The sequence below is a fragment of the Lepisma saccharinum genome, chromosome 6 (genome assembly GCF_977018435.1).
Source record: "Lepisma saccharinum chromosome 6, izLepSacc3.1, whole genome shotgun sequence".
Lineage (NCBI taxonomy): Eukaryota > Metazoa > Arthropoda > Insecta > Zygentoma > Lepismatidae > Lepisma > Lepisma saccharinum.
Window position 1 is genome coordinate 82,865,616 of NC_139234.1, and position 22,028 is coordinate 82,887,643.

At 35.7% G+C, this 22,028-nt stretch overlaps 1 protein-coding gene across 1 annotated transcript in view; it reads right to left on the minus strand.

The window, feature by feature from the left end:
* Positions 1–19,984, minus strand: part of LOC145989480 (bifunctional FAD diphosphatase/FAD synthase-like) — a 73,588-nt gene extending 53,604 nt beyond the window's left edge. Inside the window, exons 1-6 of the mRNA XM_083124827.1 lie at positions 19,702–19,984; positions 15,008–15,102; positions 11,866–11,989; positions 9,048–9,160; positions 2,055–2,195; positions 1,322–1,464 (exon numbers count right to left, since the gene is read on the minus strand). Coding sequence (XP_082980953.1) covers positions 1,322–1,464; positions 2,055–2,195; positions 9,048–9,160; positions 11,866–11,989; positions 15,008–15,102; positions 19,702–19,867 — 782 coding nt within the window. The 5' untranslated portion in view covers positions 19,868–19,984. The remainder of the gene's footprint in view (positions 1–1,321; positions 1,465–2,054; positions 2,196–9,047; positions 9,161–11,865; positions 11,990–15,007; positions 15,103–19,701) is intronic.
* Between the last annotated feature and the right edge of the window lie 2,044 nt (positions 19,985–22,028).

The following is a 22,028-nucleotide window of genomic DNA, read 5'->3' on the forward strand; positions in this document are numbered from 1 at the left end:
CAAATTGCAGTACAGCTTAAGTTAGCAATTTCTTTATTATTATTATTATTATTATCAACGTTGTGAAGATTCCAAAGAGTCAGTAACAATTCCTTACCCTTTGTCCCCCGTTTCCTGCTTTCTCAAATAATTTAGCGATGTTTTGAATACCGTGATGCTCAGCATCTTATACAGAGAATTTCAAAAGTCGCACAATCCAAACTTTGGAAATGTATATCACGAAAACCGTAAGAGATATTTACACCGGGTTTTCTGCATTATAAAGCCTCATCCATTGAGATATTTTTCAATGCTTAAAATTATCAGTTCACTCCGTACAGAAAATTATATAAATTAAGAACTGACGGAAAGCAGCATTTAAGTTTTTCCAGAAATAAACTTCTGAGTAAGAAAAATTTGTAAGAAATTATCGAAGGGTCATAATTAGACATTTGATGACTGATGCCATGTCAGTCTGTCATTTGCGACCAATATTGGTCATTTGCAACATTTGATGAAATTTTGACTGGCGATTTTATGGGTTGAGTGAAAAGTGCCATTTTGGGGACATATATCCATATAGGTTAACACTAGCAGGTTGAAATATTGCCAACAGTTGCAAGCAACATGTGTCTAAGTATTGGCTATACATCTACGTGAAAAATCATAAATCAAGATTTTGTGCAGAAATTGGACTCAAGTATTCAGCATCTTCCCATTGTTATTTGAAGTTGGTAGATACAATATGAGTTATCCTGTATGTCTACTAGATACAAAGTCAGTGAAGCACAGATGACTACAGCGGGTGAGAATCTGAATGCTACACTACCAAAAACCTCTAGTGGGTGGTACTAGTGGACGTAAAAAAACTGCTGCATTTTTAACATTGTGTTGAGTCAATATACGATCATGATTTGGAGTGGTCAGTGATATTCAGTTTCCACAGTTTTCATATAATGTATGTATTAAGGATGGAACAGATACATTATATGGATAGGACATATCTATAATCAGCATCTAACTTGGAGTATAATTCTGCCAAACCTAGGGGTATAATTCACATAGACTTGTTTTAGAATTAAATATATAAATATGAGGTTACGTTTTCTTGAGTAGGGTTATTGCAATCACTTACTTGCGTACATTAATTAAAAGATTTAATGAAAAAGTTGTGTTCTTCATGGAATATTTACAATACTATATTGGATTGGTTGAACAACATTTATCAGTACCAGTGAATTTATCTGTATTTTCTTTAATGAAATAAAAATTATTTTTTAAGTAATTGTTATCATCATTACATCATAGGACAAGCATGATTCCTTCTCTTTAGTGAAATTACCTGTGGAAGAGCTTGGGGTAAGAGCCAAAACACACATTCTGCATCTGCACTACCACTTTGTTGAGCCTAGTTGCTAGAGAAACCTCGTCCAGTGTTATGTACAAACGTTTCTCATGAAATACTCTTCCAGTGGCAAATAGGTTCTGGAATAACAAAAAAAGACTTCCATGAATTCTCACATCCAGTAATGATGTGGTAATGAACATTTGTAACTGATAAAGCAAAAAAGGAAAGGTATCTTTAAATATTATCTATTAAATACTACAGCATTACAAGTTTCACTATTTACAAAAAAAATGTGCACGTGTTGATTGATTGATTTGGTGTTTTAAGTCCACTTTATACACAGTAAGGCTAATTGGGACTGGGCGTACAGTTTAAAGTGTGATCCGAACCATTTGTGCCTCCACCGGGTATCGAACCCGAGACCCCTTGATTTCAAGGCGATGATGTGCACGTATGTGTGTGCAAAGTTTTAAAAAAAATGCAGATATGGCAAAACTTTCAGAATTACAACTGCAAGATATCTCACCTTGCATATTATAACTTAATTAAACACTTGTAAGACAAACTGATGTAATTATTTGATTCTCTCTTTCATTCTATAAAAATGTTCACAGTTGAAACTCCATTATTATATTTATTGTTAAGGAAATTTTAATACACATTAGAAAAAAACTTATTTTCATACCATCCAAATGAAACATTTAATTTCAAATGAAAGGCTTCTTACCTTTTTGTTTATTCTAAATGCATGTCGTAGCAACTGTGGTACACCAGGAAAAATATAAACATTCCTCACTGCTACAAGAGGAAATTTTGTTTTTACACCCTCTTCATTAATTCCAAATATCACCTGGGATGATTCTGGAACCTACAATATTTAATTCATTTTTACCAACATTCACATCAGATAAAAACAAGAATATAATAAGTGTGCATATAGAGGAGAGTGGCACTGACCAGTTGATAGTGCATCTGTCATGTGGGAGACCCACGCTCGATTCACAAGGTGGCTGATTTAAGGTGGAAACTTTCCCCACAATATCCCTGCATGAAGCAGCTCTGGGCTTCATCCCACCTCTAATAAATGGGTACCTAGCAGGCAATCCTGGGGAGTAAAGGCAGCAAACATTGTAAATGTGTGTGGGGCTCTTACTTTTGCATCCTCTCTTATCCCTTCACAGCAGGTGTAGCATCATACACAATGTTTAGCTTTGTCTTACAACATTATATATAAAGGACATCAAAACATGCTTATAAGAAGTGGAACACCTTCTTTAATATACTTATGCTTCTTGGTTTCAAGAAAACAACATGTTACATGGATTTCTTGCATTATGAGTTCGTGTAGTCTCAAATTCCTCACACCTAAACTCATTGGTATTACTTGATAAAGAGCTTCATGATGAATGCTGAAAACAGGCTTCAAAGTTAAGATAATAAATTAAATACTTTACGGATACTCATTAGGAATACGACATACATGATATATTGCATTCCAATTTCTGCAAACTTTATAAAGGTAGTACAATTATGTCTTATTCTCATACATATAAACAATATTGATGCTTCCTGCCAGTTCTACTTTGCAATGAAATCTGCATTGGTATCACCAGGGGTGCAAATATTTCATATGGTCGGTGGTTGGTATGATAGTAGAGAACATTTTAAACAACTGGGAATTTGCTTATTTTGTGAGTTTGACGAGTAATACATGAGTAAAGTAAGTATGCAGTATTCTTTTAAACAATTAAAATTAATATTATCTGAATTAAAATGGTGTATGTATTTTACAAATACGTTTATTATTCTTGTTCTGAATATTAAATTTTAAACGAACATACACTGACAATAATAAGTTTCTTTCTTGAAGAGCTGGTATATGTATTTGGTTATATTAGGGGGGCCTATAAGGGGGACAATGTATAACTTTCAACAAGATTTCATGTTGTAACAAAATATTATTTGTATAATGGAAATTTCTAAAATTATTTGAGGACTCTCTCAGTAAGAACATTTAGGTCCTTATTTCTTCACATTTCTATTTTGAATTATAACGTCAAAAAGTTTTGCATACAAGAACTTTGTATGCAACAGATGTGAAATTACTCAGGATTCTGCTTTCAAATGGGCACATTAACAATGTGGGACCATCACTCAGTTGAGTATTTATAGTTTAGAGTGTCCCGTGTGTTTACTCTATTTCAGTATTTATTTTTCCAAATACACAGTTAATTACGGAAAACGCATGGTATATTATGATTATGTGCACAAATAGAGGAAGAATCATGGGAATACTGTAGTCCTCACTTTCCAGTAAGGAGATGTATTTTTTTTTTTTTTCAATTAAACTAAAGTAAGACATTTTTCCTGCCAGTGACAAAAGCTTTTCTTGAGTATTTGCTTTCTTCAATGCGTGAGTCTTTGCTAGTTGAGCTAAAGAGTGATAGAATGGTACAGAAGAATTATTTTCACCAATGGAAAAATGTTTTACTGTTGAGGAGGCTTTCATATAGCAAAATGACAGGGTGAATGCCACAAGTACATGAGAAGGTAGTGGGAAGGAAGTGTCCAGAGGAGTCACCATCCTGCTTCAATCATAATGTGGTGGGGGTGAGTTATGATGACATTGCCGAACTGCATTTCTGCAAGAAAAGGGTGAGTGTACCAGGAGACAGTCATGGACGTAATGGTCAGTATCTCAGCAACACTCTATTTCATGGTCAGGAGTGGAGCTTTCAGCAGGATTGTGAACCAGCTCATAAGCCAAAAACAACCCTGCAGTGGCTTCAGACTAATGATCCTGATTTCATTTCACACTTTGATGATCCATGTGGCAGTCCAGGCCTCAACCCTCTAGATTACAAATTGTGGTCTGTGATTTAAGGCATGCTTGTGAGAAGGCACACCCCTGTATTGCCAGTCTGAAATGCTCTCTGGTGAAGGGAGTGGCAGATTTCCATCTCATAAGAGTTTATTTCATATATTTTTTTATCAGTAATATACCAAAAAAAGACTTTATGTTTTTCTTGTATGTACGCATTGCTTGCATTATAGAATTATTTTCCTGTAGTTTACGGTTATTACAAGCATAAGAAAACAGTTTTAACAGTTTTGTTATAACTGTATCTTTAGTCAAAATGAAAATAAATGTCTGATGAAAGGAGCGTGTGTTCTCCTGAAACGTCACAAAAAAAAACTGTTTTCTTATGCTTGTAATAACCGTAAACTACAGGAAAATAAGACTTTATGTAATGACATGTGTTATCCTTTTCAATATCTGCTACACATTATTGTTTAAAGAATTGTTTTATTGCCTTACATAATTTTGTACAATTATGAAAAGTATCATCAATAAAAAATGTGTGATGGTGGAGACCAGATAATTTTTAAAAGATGAAATACCAGTATTACTTTTAGGATGCAATTTATTGATATGGTGTGAATAAATAGGTCAGTATTCCATCAGTAATTTGTCAGTATTTGGTCAGATTTTTTTTCCCCCAGTTAAATCAGTAATTTTCACGACTTTACTAGTTTCCACCCCTATGTATGGATCTCCTCACGCCTCAGCATTTGGAATGTTTTGGCTCTCACTTGCATTCAAAAGAGACAAAAGAAAGGAGTGAGAAAACAACTTGATCGTATTTATTCAGTAGGCTACATAGCCGTGAATTGTGGTTGGTGAATGTCCTTGAGCTTAGGGTTGAGAAAGGAAAATGGAGAAAAGAAAAACTGGAACACTCTTTGACTATTTCAAGAAGAAATCCAAAATGTAAATAGTAACTTCCTTATTTTCTTGTAGTTTACGGTTATTACAAGCATAAGAAAACAGTTTTTCTTTGTGACGTTTCAGGAGAACACACGCTCCTTTCATCAGACATTTATTTTCATTTTTTTTTTTTATATTGGTATATTACTGAAAAAAAAAAAAATGTCTGATGAAAGGAGCGTGTGTTCTCCTGAAACGTCACAAAGAAAAACTGTTTTCTTATGCTTGTAATAACCGTAAACTACAAGAAAATAATTCTATAATGCAAGCAATGCGTACATACAAGAAAAAGTAACTTCCTTTACAATGATATTTCATAGATACTCTATCTTCAGATTAGTACAATTAGGTAGGACAACTTTAGAACCACAGAAAGTGTGCATGCTTTAGACACTGTCTTGTTGTGAGGAGGCTGAAAGTAGTTGCCCAAAAGCATCCTAATTTTGTGCAGCTGCATGAAGTGCATAAGGAAAAACTGCACAATACTGACACTGAAGAGATCAATGTTGTTTCCCTTCACAAAAGACCGGTAGAAGTTGAAAATATTCTGTTTTGCAATATGCCACTTTCTTATTCAGGATTAGTAGTATTTTTTAAATTTATACCTGTAAACGTATGTGTGATACTTCATAGTACATGGGTACACATTTGTATAATGAGTAATAAACGTTCCATATAAAGTGTTATGTTGCATGTTCAATTAATCAAAATCGATGTACAGAGTTAGTAATTGTAATTACAGTTTTCCAAAGGCTAACACAAGTATTTATTCTTTGGTCCATTCTATCGACATTTAATAAAAAATGCTCGAAACCCCGGCAAACTAAAAGAAATCGGTATTTATGCTTTGCTTAGCTTTTTTTAGCTTTAGGCTCCCCCTCCCCCAAATACCAGAAGAAATCGGCGCCTTCTAGACTACTTAGTATTCAATAAAACTCTTATGTACTGGCTCATGTGTAGCTGAACATACTTTCTTTGTCTTTATTCTAACCTCAACTGTGTTGTTCTGTTGCACTCCTAAGCCATGCAATATTATAAAGTTAATATCATACTTGGAGCACTAAATACGTAAATAAGAAAAATATTAAAGAAAGAAAGACAAAGCACACAGCATATTCTGATGTTATACAGAAGTGGGTTAGTGAGGAAGGGGATGACATGTAGCTATGAATTAGTGCTGAAACTGAACATGAAAGTGATCACGGGACAGTGAACATCACACTGATTCAGTTGTTACATATTTAGTTGCATTGGGGACAACTGTTTCCCACACATGCGACTGATGTTAACTTTATAATATTATGGCATTTAGAGAGTGCATAAGAAAATTGCAGCTGCTCTTAGAAGAAAGAAAGAACATTCATCATCCATGTCCAGTAAAATTCAGATATTGTTTCATACCTTAAAAATAGTTAAAGGGTTGGGGGGCAAGTGTGCCCCATGTGCCTATGCATGTAAGAGAAAATGATGCACCTAACACAGGAATAAAGAGGTCAAGTTATAACTGTACCTTGTGAATATCAAACCAAAATAGTTAATTTTATTTTTCGAAATTTCTAACTAGAATTGTTAATCAAACATACATATGAGTCATTCCATGCCAAATCAACACAGATATGTGCAATTTTTAACCTGACCATCTCCGATTTTCATGAAATTTGGGGAGTTGAAACTATGCATAGAACTTAGTAACTATGAAAATTTTTAGTCTCGTGCATCTTGTAATTGTTAAATTATTCAAGGTCAAAGTTTGCAGAAATTGCCTTTTTTGAGCCCGCTTAGCTATACTAAATATGCTGTAACTCCGCCCCTGTTTCGCCTAGGAAGCTCAAATAAAGCTTATTGTACAGGGAATTGAACAAGTTTTCCAGTGATATATAACAAGCCTACCTTTGGATAAAAATATAATTTTGTCACGTGACCTTGACTTTTGACCTTGAATATCTCAAAACATGTCATCACCAAAAATCGTGAAAAAAATATATTTGGTCCCTCATACCATACTCTAAAACATATCAAAAAATCATTCTGGGACTGCAATGGGATCAGAAGATACAAAATAATATGTGTAACTATGTGACTGATAAAAGCCCGATTACATGAACTATGAAGAGTGTGTGTCAAGCGCAGATCCGGCATATTGTTGACCGCCATATTGAATTCAACACAAAAATTTCAAAGGAAAGGGGGTGATGTGATATATCAAATGAGGCTAGAATTTCACGAGAAATGAAGTGACGAAGGTTTATCCAACATATATTTAACCAGCAAAAATTTATTACTGCATGCTTGTAACCATTTTCTCCTTTTCGAGGTGTTAAAAACAAAGCATTGGAATGCTCCTAACGTGTTAGGAACTCATCGAGATCCCGCTGACATCTTGGGAGAGAAAGAAGTATACGCACCATTGCATATGATTTTAATCAGCTACATTCACCAAATAGTTGAATAGTCAAGAATATTGGGAAAAGTATCTCAAACAATTACGTGACACTTCCTTTGGAATGAAAAATTCTTCAGTGACGAGGCAAATTTTTATGTTCACGTTAAATTAATAAAAATAATATGCAATACCTGTGATTTGCTCAGTCGAATGGTTGTTGCTGGTAAGCTAATTATGTGGTATAATGTATGGCAAACGGAAATGGTTGGTCCATATTCAACAACGGAACCTTAAATGGTGAGGGCTTCTTCGATTTGTTAAGTGAACAGGTTTTTTCACCCTTGCTTACGGGATATGGAACTTTTCGAGAGTTTTGAAACAGGACAGAGTGTGACCACACTATGTAGACATTTTCGCAATTTCTTCATGGTAATTTTCTAGGTAGATTGATGGGCACACGGGGATCTATTAAAAGGCCTGCACATTCCCCAGATCTAACATCTTAGGAGGACTTTTACCTTCAGAAACATTTGAAGAGAATGGTGCATGCACTAAAAGTCCCTGATAATGACCATCTGAGAGAAGGCATAGTTGCTGCTTGCGATGTTGTTGCACATGCTACATTACCAAATGTTCTATGCGAGTGCGAGAGACGTCAACGAGTGTGCTCACAGGAACACTGACAACATTATAATGTGCATACATCGTAAGTGAAAGATATGTGTATAACTTTTTGCTGGCGTAAGATACGTTGGAAAATCCTTCGTCACTTCATTTCTCGTGAAATTCTAGCCTCATTTGATATATCACATCACCCCCTTTCCTTTGAAATTTTTGCGTTGAATTCAATATGGCGGTCAACAATATGCCGGATCTGCGCTTGACACACACGGCTAGGGATCTCCTTATACCTAACATATTTCTTTCATGACCAATTATACCCAGGATAACTCCTTCACATTTTGTAGGGGGTGTTAAGGGACATTTGACTCTTCATAGTTCATGTAATCGGGCTTTTATCAGTCACATAGTTACACATATTATTTTGTATCTTCTGATCCCATTGCAGTCCCAGAATGATTTTTTGATATGTTTTAGAGTATGGAATGAGGGACCAAATATATTTTTTTCACGACTTTTGGTGATGACATGGTTTGAGATATTCAAGGTCAAAAGTCAAGGTCACGTGACTAAATTATATTTTTATCCAAAGGTAGGCTTGTTATATATCATTGGAAAGCTTATTCAATTCCCTGTACAATAAGCTTTATTTGAGCTTCCTAGGCAAAATAGGGGCGGAGTTACAGCAGATTTAGTATAGCTAAGCGGGCTCAAAAAGGGCAATTTATGCTAACTTTGACCTTGAATAATTTAACAATTACAAGACGCAGGAAACTAAAAATTTCCATAGTTACTAAGTTCCATGCATAGTTTCAATTCCCCAAATTTCATGAAAATCGGAGATGGTCAGGTCAAAGGCTGTGTTGATTTCGCATGGAATGACTCATATGAAACACTGGCAAAGAGAATGAAGTTCATTGCATTACAGTCTACCTGGAATTCCTTACATGCGCTAACTTCATTGCGGGAGAACTCTCATCATCTATCTTAAAATAGTATTTAACCTCTTTAACTATGTCTGGATGGAAAATAAGTTTCTCTCCAAAAGCAGCTGCAACTCCTGCAAAATGAAAATGATAATCATTATAAGAAATTGATAATTACTAGAGGCATGCATATTTTGTTTTTGATGAAAACAAGAAATGTGAAATAACACATTGTAATGTTAATTTTTCATATTTCTGAAAGTTGTGAGGTGCATTTTCCTACCCTGTTTTGTCACGAAATGACGCAAAATGAACTTCAAAATGCGAAATAGACTCAAACACAAAATTTACTGTTTATATACGGACGCAACACTTTTTGAAGTCTGAAGTATCTTGTGAGTTAAGCAATTCACGGAAAATTGATTAATTCTTCTGTAAATATTTGAGAAGCAAAAATGGACCCCTTTATACAGGAATAAACTTAATATTCTGGTAATGATTTAATGTGCTATTAGAAGTGGCCGCAGTGGCTCAGTCGGTAACGCGTCTGACTATATATACCTGGGGGGAAACCCTGGGGGGGGGGGGGTAAAGGCGGTCAGGGGCGTGATGCTGATCACATCACCCTTACTCATGACCGGATCAAGAAAGTGTGGGGCGTTACCCCCACACCCCCTATACGCCTTCATGGCGTGGTGCTATGCACAGGGGAGCATTTTACTTTACTTTTACTTTTAGAAGGGATAGGTTTATTTTGTGTAGTAAGTGCAGTTTTTGAATCAAATTTGGGATTATATTCACATTTTTAAAACCAAAATGTCATTTTATATACCGCTCTTTCACCGCTATAACAGCGAAATTTCATCTTATTTACCACTTTTGAACCCAAAATTGACTCTGTTTTTGTACCGAAATTTTGCTTTTTTATTTACCAAAAATATGTGCCTCTAATAATTACGAATATTACTGGTACAGGTTCACTGCAAGAACATTACCGTTACAAATTCAAAATATGTTTGAGAAGGGAGAACAATAATGTTTGGTAATAAAAATGCCTTGCTTGCTCTTGAAAGGAGAGGGCATGGAACAGAGAGATGTAGAGGCAAAAGTCTGTGTGTGTGTGTGTGTATGTGTGAGATCACGCACAGTAAATTAGATACAACCATTAAATCCCCAATACATAATATTCAAGTACCTTTGCAGTGAGAACAGTTTCCTCTAACAACCACCTGATATAAAACATAAATCAAATGATGAATCACAAATCTCCAGAAAATATAAATTGAAAAGGAAATGCTTAAATACCGACTGGTTCTACAATAAAAAAAAAGTTTTGAAAAATGGAAGAAATTAAAGATGTACGAAAATGATACAACAGTAAACTGTGAGAGGAGAATCTAATAGAAGTACTGTGTGGTGACAAAATGTATTCTTTTTATTACAAAGAGCAAGTGTAGTTCCATTTATTGTTACTATCAGTGTTGTCATGTGTGCAAACTACATGCATTCAGAATCTAATGGAATTTGCAAGAAAAGGTACTCGTAAAACAAATAAATTATTGGACCTCCGAGGATATATTTCAAATTTCGAGGAAATGTTGACTGTTAGAAATTTCTATACACTATCCTAATGCAAAAATTAATATCTTACATAACAATGAGCACTATTGGCATAACTCCACTTTTCATGAAAATAGAGTTACATATATAATCTAGAACTGTGACGTATCAACTTTTCAGCATTAGCAGTAGGTATCTCATAAGTTTCCAATTCTTGCTCATGGAGGCAACACTATGTTTGTGCTCCAATTCCAACATAGTATTAAGTTATTTAAATGTGCTTCTTTCTCAAAACTGTCATGAATGGAGTTACACTTGTGCTCTGAAACCCTCACATGTCACGGGCATAAGTCAAACTGACACTCTTGGAAGGGTATTGTTGTGATATTGATCACATGGGTTCTAGAAAGGTTTCCCAGCTTTTAAGAGCTAAAGCCACTCTCATCCTCAGAGTAGAAGTGCAGTCTTGAGTATCATCCTGGTTTTATGTACAGGGTGAGTCAGAAATATGGCTACACATTTGAAGTAAATGTAGTGTGTTACTGTACAATGTAGAGGGAAATAGTGAATGGTATATTAAACTTGAAACTTCATTTTCTTATTTCAGATAAGTGTCACATGCCCGAGCTTGCACCATTAGCCAAGATGGCGCTGAAGCAAGTTACAGTTGCAGCATGGGCAATTGCATACCAGAATGATCATGAGAGTCGTGTGCAGAACAATGAACTTAAACTAAACAACAATTTGATGTATGAAGTAGTTTTCTCCACTTTCCCACAGTCAACGGCAACAATCTTACGTTAAAATCAAATCTCGCCAGCCTTATGATCATTCTGGTATGCAATCACCAAGCTGTAACTGTAAGTTGCTGTTGCATGTACAGTGCCATTTTGGCTACTGACGTAAGCTCTGGTGAGGGACACTTATCTAAAATGAAAAATGAAGTTTCAAGTTTAATGTACCATTCACCATTTCCCTCTTCATTGTGCTGTAACACATTACATTTACTTCAAACGCATAGCCATATTTCTCACTCACCCTGTATTTAAAGTGGGAGGTTTGTGATGCACATGGTGGACCAATCTGGAGCTGTCTCTGCAGCATCTGTTCTCATCACTGCACTGCCACCCTGACAATGAGAGTGATGCCAGCTCTCGAAAAGTCTGAAATCTTTCCAGAACTCATCCCGAGAGAATTTGTTATCATTTATCGCCAGGAAAGCTTCAAAACTCACTTCATGAGCATAAATTTATTTCATGGTGCCATCAAAATACATTACCTTCATAAGTAACATCATCATGTGTTGGGCCTATACCACCAGCTGTTATAACAAAATCAAATAAATCAGAGAACAACTTCACTTCCTTGCTGATAAGATCTACACAGTCAGGAACAATAGACACCTGAAAATATACACTAAAATCAGAACTTACGCAATGGACAGAAATCACAATGAAAATCTAACTTTTCTTTATCAACTGAACTACCCAAGTGAAATAGCTTATGGTACTCAAAGTAGTAGTGGCTGCTGCCTATTCACACACTTCCACGTGCACATACAAATACATTTGTAATATAATTAATTTTTATTATATGTATTCATGAAACGCAATTTCTTCAAAAATCAAATGTGCATGAACAAAATTGGGAAGTGTACATGGGTGCATACCGAAGTGGCACTGTGTTCAATGGGGGTAGAGGAAGCAGAAAGGCTCTTCTTGTGGCTTGCATCAGTGGGCTCTCGGATTCGCTTCGCATCAAGGATTGAGACATAGTAGCTAGGGGCAGGCGCTGTTCCCTCTTTGTCATTGCAAATTGAGGGATTTTTTGTTTTCAGAAAGGGAAATTTCGATCTCTCTCACCTCACATCATTCCGAGCATAGCATCGAAATCTGAATGAGGCAAGGGAGGGAAAGGAAGAGGAGAGGGCGTGGAGTGTAATGACGAGCGTATTTAACAATGCAAGGCCATATGCGATGAGTGGAATACGTTGATACAGGTGCTGGAAAAATAGTTTTAAAAAATTGTCAGGGGTTTGAATTAAAAACATTCACAATGTCATACGAATTGGTGTCATTTAGATGCTCTGACTTGTACTTGCAAGTTCAAAGAAAATTTTAAATAATTAGAGTTTAATCTTGTATTTTTGTCACAGAACAGTCAATTCAGTTTGTTATTCATTATATATGAGAATCTGTAACTTGTACTATTATGTCACAGATTTGACATAACTTTTGTAAAGATGCTGGCAAGAACTAGTTGCACTTTGTTAGGGTTTCGAGGATCCTCATAACAATGACTAAAGTGAATAAGTACATTAAAAATGGTAATTAACTTAGGCGTAGAATGTGGCATAAACTTGGGTTTCTGATGGGACATATTTACCTTGAATAAAGATAATATACGTTATTAAAACACGGTAATTACAGAATATACTGGCGATATTATTTTCCCGTACAAACCATAGCAATTTATCGGTATACCATTATGAGTGATTTTGTCAGGTCATCGAGTGATGAATTTTAAGTCACAAAAGAGACCAAACAACCCATCCTTTATTTATTTTCCTGTAGTTTACGGTTATTACAAGCATAAGAAAACAGTTTTTCTTTGTGACGTTTCAGGAGAACACACGCTCCTTTCATCAGACATTCAACAATGCAACATTGACAACATCCATTATATAACAGATTCTTTTTGTTTAAAAATTACTAACCATTGTTATAACTGTATCTTTAGTCAAAATGAAAATAAATGTCTGATGAAAGGAGCGTGTGTTCTCCTGAAACGTCACAAAGAAAAACTGTTTTCTTATGCTTGTAATAACCGTAAACTACAGGAAAATAATTCTATAATGCAAGCAATGCGTACATACAAGAAAAACTATAACCCATCCTTTCTCGTCATTGGTTAAATAAATCACTGGGGTATTTTGAATTTGTAATAAACCTTATTTTTTATAAATTTTCATGAAATATAGCTCTGCTATCATCTCATTATCAGGAAAAGGTAAGTCATAACTTGGATTACTACGATTAGCAGAAAGGGGTCAGAATAATTGTGTGGGGGTAACAACACCCTTCTGGATGCGATGCTGAGGTGTACACTCATAGACCCAGACCACCAGCAGCCACTGACTCAAAGGATACACTTACTGAAAAGCAAAACCTGTGGCCCAGCCAAGTAACAATGCTCTACCTGTGCTACCAAGCCAACCATTGGGCCTCTCCATAATCTTCACATGGATCCATGTGTACATTTATATTGTCCATTCCATCCATACAGAAACTTCTCATGGTTCTTCTTTTTAACATTTACAATGCAAATTTATAGTAACATTACTTTGTTTTGCTTAAAAATACAACCATGAAATTAAGACAGATGCAATTTTACCTATAAATCCACTTTCTATCAACTAAATTTAATTTATAGGTAGAAATTCAGGGTGAAATTATTATTTGTACTTTTTCCACAAGACCGTATGGTGACTGATTAGACACATGTTACCTGCATCAGCAGACAAAATTCTGGACTGCTTGAGTGGTCAATCGTTATTGTAAACCATTAAAATAACACTTTTTCACTTTGCCCATAAAACTGCAACTCACAAGTTCATCAAGTGTGGCACATGACACATAGGTTGCACGACACAAATCAACATGAAACCAGCTACAAAACTTTGATTTATAGAACACTGATAATTTACATTTCCTTCTCTGCACTAGCCGGTCCCTGTGGCAGAGTGGTTAGCACATCGTTCTACGAAGCCAGGGGTCCCAGGTTCAAATCCTGGCCTAGGCATGGATGTTGGGGACTGTCTATTTATCAATTTCACCATCACTCATCCCCATCTTCGCAAATTAGCCAAAAGTGTCACAAAATCAAAGTAAAATAAAAGCAAATCGATCAATCAAAAACCTTCTCTGCAAGAAAAAAAAACACTGACATACTTTGTTAATTAATTAATTTATGGAATTTCTTGTACTCAGCAAAGTGGTAGTACTTCAAGGAAGCCCTATTATGAAGGAGAGCTAGTGTAAATATCTCTTACAGAAATGTTATAACAAATCAGAGCTAGGGATGTGACTCTTCTGAAATATTCTATACATATACATATAATACAAAGTAACACATTTCAAAATCGAAATGTTCATTGCCACAGAAATAAGATTAACCTACTTGCTCCTATTCTGGTTATATCATAAATGGAACAATTTAGAACCAAGCTATGGTAAATTGGCATGATGTGGTTGAAATATTTATTACGTCCTAATATTTAAAATAATATGTATACCTTAACTGTCCAAATAAATAGCAAATTATTGAAATGTCAAAGCAGGAATCTTTAGGATTATATAACACTGTTGTTCAAATACACATGGTTGAAATGTTTAAATTTAATTAAAACATGCTAAACTTACTCGACTTAACTTAACACCAAGTTCACGGAAGCCCTTGGCTACGTATTGAGAATTTATATCTTGCACTTGTCCTTTCAAAATTTCATCTCCAATAACTAAAACAGAAAAAAGAAATACTGAGAAATAATATTTTTCACGAGCAATATATCCATTAGGCATACATGACATGTGTGCAACACTTTAGGAAGGGGAGGTCTATTGTGTATCATTGCAGAGGAAGGGGAAGGGTAGCAAACCTGTTAGCTCAGCATGCCATGATGCCAGAGATTATAGGTTTGAATGCTCAGGAACAGATAGATATGTGTGTGTGGTCTAATTGGCATCAATCTCATTGTTTCTGCCAGCCTCCGCAGTTAATTGGTTAGCACATTGCGCTACGATGCCAGGAGTCCCAGGTTCGAATACCAGCCTAGGCATGAGTGTTCTTTGTAAGTGTAATCAATTTCACCATATGAACACTCATTCCCATCTTTGCGATTAGGCAAAAGCGGCAGAAAAGCACAATAAAATAAACAAAATCAATCAATCAATCTCATTGACATGATAAACCTAGAGATGTAGAAAAGTGACATAAAATAAGCACATAACTATCCACATGATCTTTGCTTTACTGGGTATCCCAATCATATTTTAAGTTTAATTATATAATTTGCCCTCCTCGAAAATATTCTCTAGTCATATAAGATAAACTGGGACTGGCCATACAGTGTAAAGTAAAATTAACGATAATCTTCCTCCTCGGTTAATTGAAACTTGAAAATCGTGATTGCAAAGCAGTGTTAACCATTATACCATCCAGGAAGCTTAGAATCACACTCTTTGGCAAATATTTGAGAACATAATACTTAGTTAATTTAATTTAATTATTTGGAAAGTGTGAGACCTTCATTAGTGGAACGCCTCATCCTTGAAAATCAATGAGTAGCATGTCGCCTGGTGGAGTAACCTTCAACAGTGTTTACTGCCGCAAGTTCTCCAAGATATTCATAATGTTCTCAAGACAAAACAGCCTGGTTAAATCACTAAAGGCATTCTGTTTCTGCAAGATAATGCACACCTGCATACTGCACAACACAAGATTTGAACACTACAGGAACTTGGCTAAGAGTAACTGCATCACACCTCTTTCCCTTTGCAGTCTGGACTTAACCTGAATCTTTTTCACCTTTAAGGATTTGGCAGTGACGAAGAGGTAAAGCAAGTAGTCTGATCATGGCTCCGACGTACTGAGAAATATTTTCTACACTGCTGATATCATAGCACTGGTAAAATGCTGTATAGTGTACTACTGTAGAGTGAGTATACATAGAGAAATAGAAGTATTTTCTAGATATCCAAACGTATTCCGTTATTTTGATTTGAACGGTTGTCATATTTTTTTGATAAATACAAAAAATTTAACTAGTTTCTGATTCAGTCAACAAAAACAATACAAACTTAAAGTTAAGGTCCATAACTTCAAGGGATAAAAAATGGTAATTAATATTTGAAATAAGGATTTAAAAAAAAACAAGAGTGACTATCTTCACAAGGTGGTGAAGCTAGCTTTTGAGCTATTTTCACCAGGTTTTTTTTAAACTGTGCACATGGGAGACCTGGGTTCAATTCCCAGGGTGGGTGACCTAAGGTAGGAATTTTTCGAGTCTTGGCCGCCCACACAAAGTGGCTCTGGGGCTCATGGTCCTACTCCCACATCCTCCTATATGTGAATTACAGCATGGTGCAAAGTGAACAGAGAACTTTACTTTACATGGATACATGCACTCTTTAATAGTTCGTGTGTATCAAGCATAAGTCGGTTTGCACTTGCTTTCATGTGGGTGATAAAACTCTTTTTTTTTCTGCACATTATGGGGAAAAATACCACAGGGTGTTTCAACATGGACTGTTACTGCTAATATGTCACTTGACGTAGTATGAACATGTATTACATTCCTAAATGTTTATGTTGTTAGGTTAGGCAGGTCATGTTTAGGGATATTAGCATTAAAATTACTTCTGTAAATTTTTCCAATACCTGATCACGTCCTTAGCACTTTCTGCTATTCTCACCACCTTCTGAAAATATATTTTTACCGCAGCCTTTTAAAAAATAAAATGCAGCAGAGTTGGGTTTTTCAAAAAACTTGGGCAAAATGGCCAACTCTGTAAAGTATAATACAGCTAAATGAAGAGGAATATTAGTATTATAAAGGAGGTAACATAATTGCCTCACATACAATTTTTTTAAAACGGAGTGACTATTTTCACCAGGTGGTGAAGCAGCTTTTGAGCTATTTTCACCTGATTTTAAACTACATGTGCATGATCTGCAACCTAGCCCAGGCTGTAACATGGATGTGTGTAGTCTTCAGTTATTGATGTGTATGAAGCTTACGTTGGTGTGCATTTTACCGTGCATTTATTTTCGTGTAAGAGACAAGTACTTCTTTTCTGCACATCATGGTGTTGAAAAAACACCACAAAGTGTTCACACATACTTTGGTAACATTATAGTATATGGGTGACGGATTTCTTCAAATTTACAGGAGAAAATACTTACAGAAATCATTTTCTGTAGCGTTGTGGAAGTTTGTGAATGTAGTTTTGATCCAATTTAATGCGAATGCATGTTGTTTTCTGCAAAAATCTCTGTCTGACATGCTGTTTCTGATGCCGCCATTTGCTTTCTGCACGAGAGCACAATGTTCCCCATAGTCAGTGTTTCAAACTCACCTTGTTTTCACTACTACATGACGTGTTGAGTATTTTTAATTTTTTTATATGTTTTTTTTTAACTATGCTTGCCTAACCTAACTTAACCTAATCTTACGGAAAATGTTTTTTGGGGCTAACGTCAATGGTTTTTGGGGCTAACGTCAATAGCTTGTGGGGCTAACGTCAATGGTTTGCGAGGTATTAGCATAATTTCAAATCCGGGCACGAAAGTAGGTATTTTCCGGTGAACGAGGTTGCAACACTGCATAAATCGACAAAACACTCGCACAACGCACCCTTAACCAGTACACTATCGCCCGCCATAATGTGTTACAGAATCGAAATAACAAGTGACAGTAAGTACTCGTAAATGTAAGAAATAGACATTATCTTAGTTAGAAATGCATTATTTCACCTTAAGAAATGTTTCGCATTACAAAATAGATAGTACGTTAGCAATGTAAAAAAAGTGAGAAATATATGTTTTATAGGTGTCACCCCCATACTATAATAGTACTCAAGATACAATATGAATCAGAAACATTAATGTGCTGAGTGTTGCAACAAAGAGGATTCGGTAAATATGCGATATCGCCCGGACGGATTTCTTCAAATTTACAGGAGAAAGTAATTACTGAAATGAGTTTCTTTAGCATTCTGGACGTTCTTGGAGGTATTTTCTTTCACTGAAAGTAAAAACTTCGTAGTTTAATGCTGCCGAACTAGAATTAATCACTTTTTACGTAAGAAATTGGCATTGCCTGCCACATTATGCTGTTGTTTCCATTGTGTGTGTGCAGATCGCGAGAGCGTTGAAAGTCATGCGATCTCTGCAGTGTTTCCAAACGTGCCTTCTTTTTACGAAAATTTCTATTTTTATCTATGTTCGCCGCACATTCTTTTTTCGATGAATTTAGGGGTGAAATGAGTGCTAATGGAACCTAACCTAACAGGCCTAACCTAACCTTGTGTGAATGGTTTGTGGGACTACCCGTGGATGGTTTTTGGGGCTAACGTACATGGTTTGTGGAGGTAAACATGAAAAAAAAATCGAAATAGTACGTAATTTTCCGTCATGAAGGTTTGAAACACTGCTTGCGCACTGAAAATCGACAAAACACAAGCTGGCGCATCAAGACGCGGGATGATCCATTACGAGTGCACCCCATATTGTCTATTACAGAAGCAGAACAAGTAAGGCAAATAATCAATCGTAATATGAAAAGTTGACAGTATTTTATGGATAAAGGCATAACTTCACCTTAAAGAATGTTCCGCAAGGCAAAATAGGGTACTACTTTACTATACCTGAGACACCTGGGAATCATTTCTTTCGCACTTTTTTACATTGCTAACGTACTATTCTGCATTCCGGAACACTTATTTAGGTGAAATAATTGAATTTGTTAGGAAAGTAATGTATATTTCTTACATTTACGAGTACTTACTGTTCTTGTTTATTTCCACACACAACATGGCGATAGCTTACAGTTGATCGTTCCTTGAGCCAGAAAAACCATTGACGTTAGCCCAAAAATTCACGATAGCCCCACAAACCATCACGGGGACGAGGTATGCCTACTAGGTTAGGTTAGGCCTGTTAGGTTTGGTTCCATTAGCACTCCTTTCGTTCAATTTAGCATATACGGACAATACGAGAGCGTATTGTGCTCTCATGCAGGAAGCAAATGGCGGCAGCAGCAATAGCGCGTCGGAAATAGATTTTCGTACAAAACCACATGCAATCGCATTAAAATGAATCAAAATTACATTCCCGAACCTCAACAACGCTACAGAAAATGATTTGCGTAAGTACTTTCTCCTGTAAATTTGAAGGAATCTGTCTCAGGTATAGTAAAGTGTTACCCAAAAGAGGTAAGTACCAGTGGTAAAATTAAGGAAATAAATGAGTGAAAGGTGTCCGGGCGTTATCGCATATTTACCGACGAGGTATACCACACAAAATAACAGTTTTAGAAAAAAAAGTTTTAACTTGCCTATTATCCCTGCTGTTTTGACCTTCACTGAGTCATTTAATACATCCTTCTGACAAGTACAGGAACATGTACTGATTTTTCTGGTTTTCAGTGCTATGGAAAATGCATATCGATGGAGGTACGAAGTTGGTATTCTTACAGCAGAAGCAATGCACTTGCAAAACATCTGTATATTTATAACTTTAGAGCTCAAAATTAACACGGCTACTAACTACGTGAATTCGCATGTTATTTCATGCAGCTGGTACAATGATACAATGTCATAATATAATACATGAAATAAAAACAGGCGGTAACTTGTAGCACAAAATATAGATGCTGACAAAGCTAGCAGACGACAGATCAAAAACAAAACAATCCACTCGGGCAGGCAGTGTTGCCAATTGTACCCGAGCATTCCCACGGGCGCATACAAATTATAACTTTTTTCATGCTTCGGAAATGAAAAGTACATTTCCTTATGGAATTGAGGGTGCTGACTGAATACGAAAATAATAATAAAAATGCTGAATTGGTTCGAGTTTAAGTGAAATCGAAAGAAATATGTGTTTTGTGGTGTTAATAGGAAATTAACACGTGTATAAAATGGAAATCATAAAAACATTACTTACATGGATATTACAAACGGCGCCTCTTTGCCTGTCGCTTGTATTGTGGTTCTGGAACATCTCTGGTGATTGTTCAACAATAATCTGCAAGCATAGACTTGCTCCACTGGCCCTGATATCGTTTCTCCATTGTAGATATAACTTGGTGGAAATGTTCCTCATGTTCATCGCTGACTGCTCCGCAATTTCCTGGGAAGAAGTTTATGTGGGAGTGCAACATATGTATTTTTAGTGACATATGACACTCCATTCCTTGGTAGGAAGATATTAGGTGCTCCACTAGTTCCTTATAATTCAGAGCCCGCACGTCACCACGTTTTGGAAAGAGTCCCATGCAATCTTCTCCTTATTTATTTATTTATTTATTTATTATCCTGCGCACACCAGGCATCTGCCCTTTTACAGTGCACAGTAAATGTCTTACATAGGATTTATACACATCAAAATAATATTTATACATGTTTCATATATATAAAAAAATACATACGGAGGTTATATATATCGTCCTTAAACATTACCGTGGATAAGAAATTAATCAAACCTTACACAATTACATTCATATATGTATGGGTATATATATACACAAAGAAGGTAAAAATTATAATAATAGTAATAATAATAATAAATTAAAAAATTAAGCAAGAATGTTGTCCAATAAATAGCGTTTATACTCAGAAAATTTATCAAATATGTCCAAGTGTATGCCCCTCTCTAACCATTCATTATACAAGCTACACATTCTTCGCAGGGGAGCCATTTCTGCGGATTTTGTACGGGTGCGGGAAATTGCAAAGAGTTGCTTTCTTGATCGCAACTTTGGATGGGGGACATAGAAAGCTATTTTTGAAAGCAGAGAGGAAGAATCTAATTTGTCGTTAAGAAGTTTGAAAAGAAAAAGGAGCTGATGTATGGTTCTTCTGTTTGCAAGGGAAATAATGTGTAATTTAATTAGTAATTCGTTATAAGTTGTCATCTTTGGATATGCACCATCTATCCTAAAAACTATATAGCGAGTGAACTTATTTTGAACTTTTTCAATAAGATCTATTTGTTTACTTGTTTGTGGACTCCACACTATAGATGCGTATTCTAATTTGGGCCTAACATATAGGTTAAATAATGATAACAACGCTTTATTTTCATTGAATTCTTTTGCAGTTCTCATAATGAACCCCAGTTTTCTATGCGCGTCATTAACAGTCTTTGTGATATGTAACTGAAACGATAATTTATCATCGAACACTACACCAAGATCTGTTATTGAGTTTGCCCTGTCTATTTGTGTGTGTGCTATTTCGTAGTTATAGTGTATTGGGGATTTCAATCGGGTAAATGTTACGGCCCTACATTTCTTATGGTTTAGATTAACTTTATTTGCTTTACACCATGCGATGAGATTTTCGATATCCTCTTGTAATTTAATGGAATCATCTTCATTGTGAATGCTCCTATAGAATTTTAAATCGTCAGCGAATAAGAGTTTCTCGGAATTTCTAAGCTGTTTTGGTAGGTCATTAATTAATATTAACTACAACAAGGGACCAAGATTAGAACCTTGAGGTACGCCTGAGCCAGCTACAAATTCATCGGAGCAGCAACCTTGATAATTTACGTATTGTTTTCTGTTTTTGAGATACGAGCACATTAAATCTACGAGCGAAGAGGAGAAGTTACAAAATGCTAATTTATGCTTATATGCTTATCTTCTAACAGTGCGTC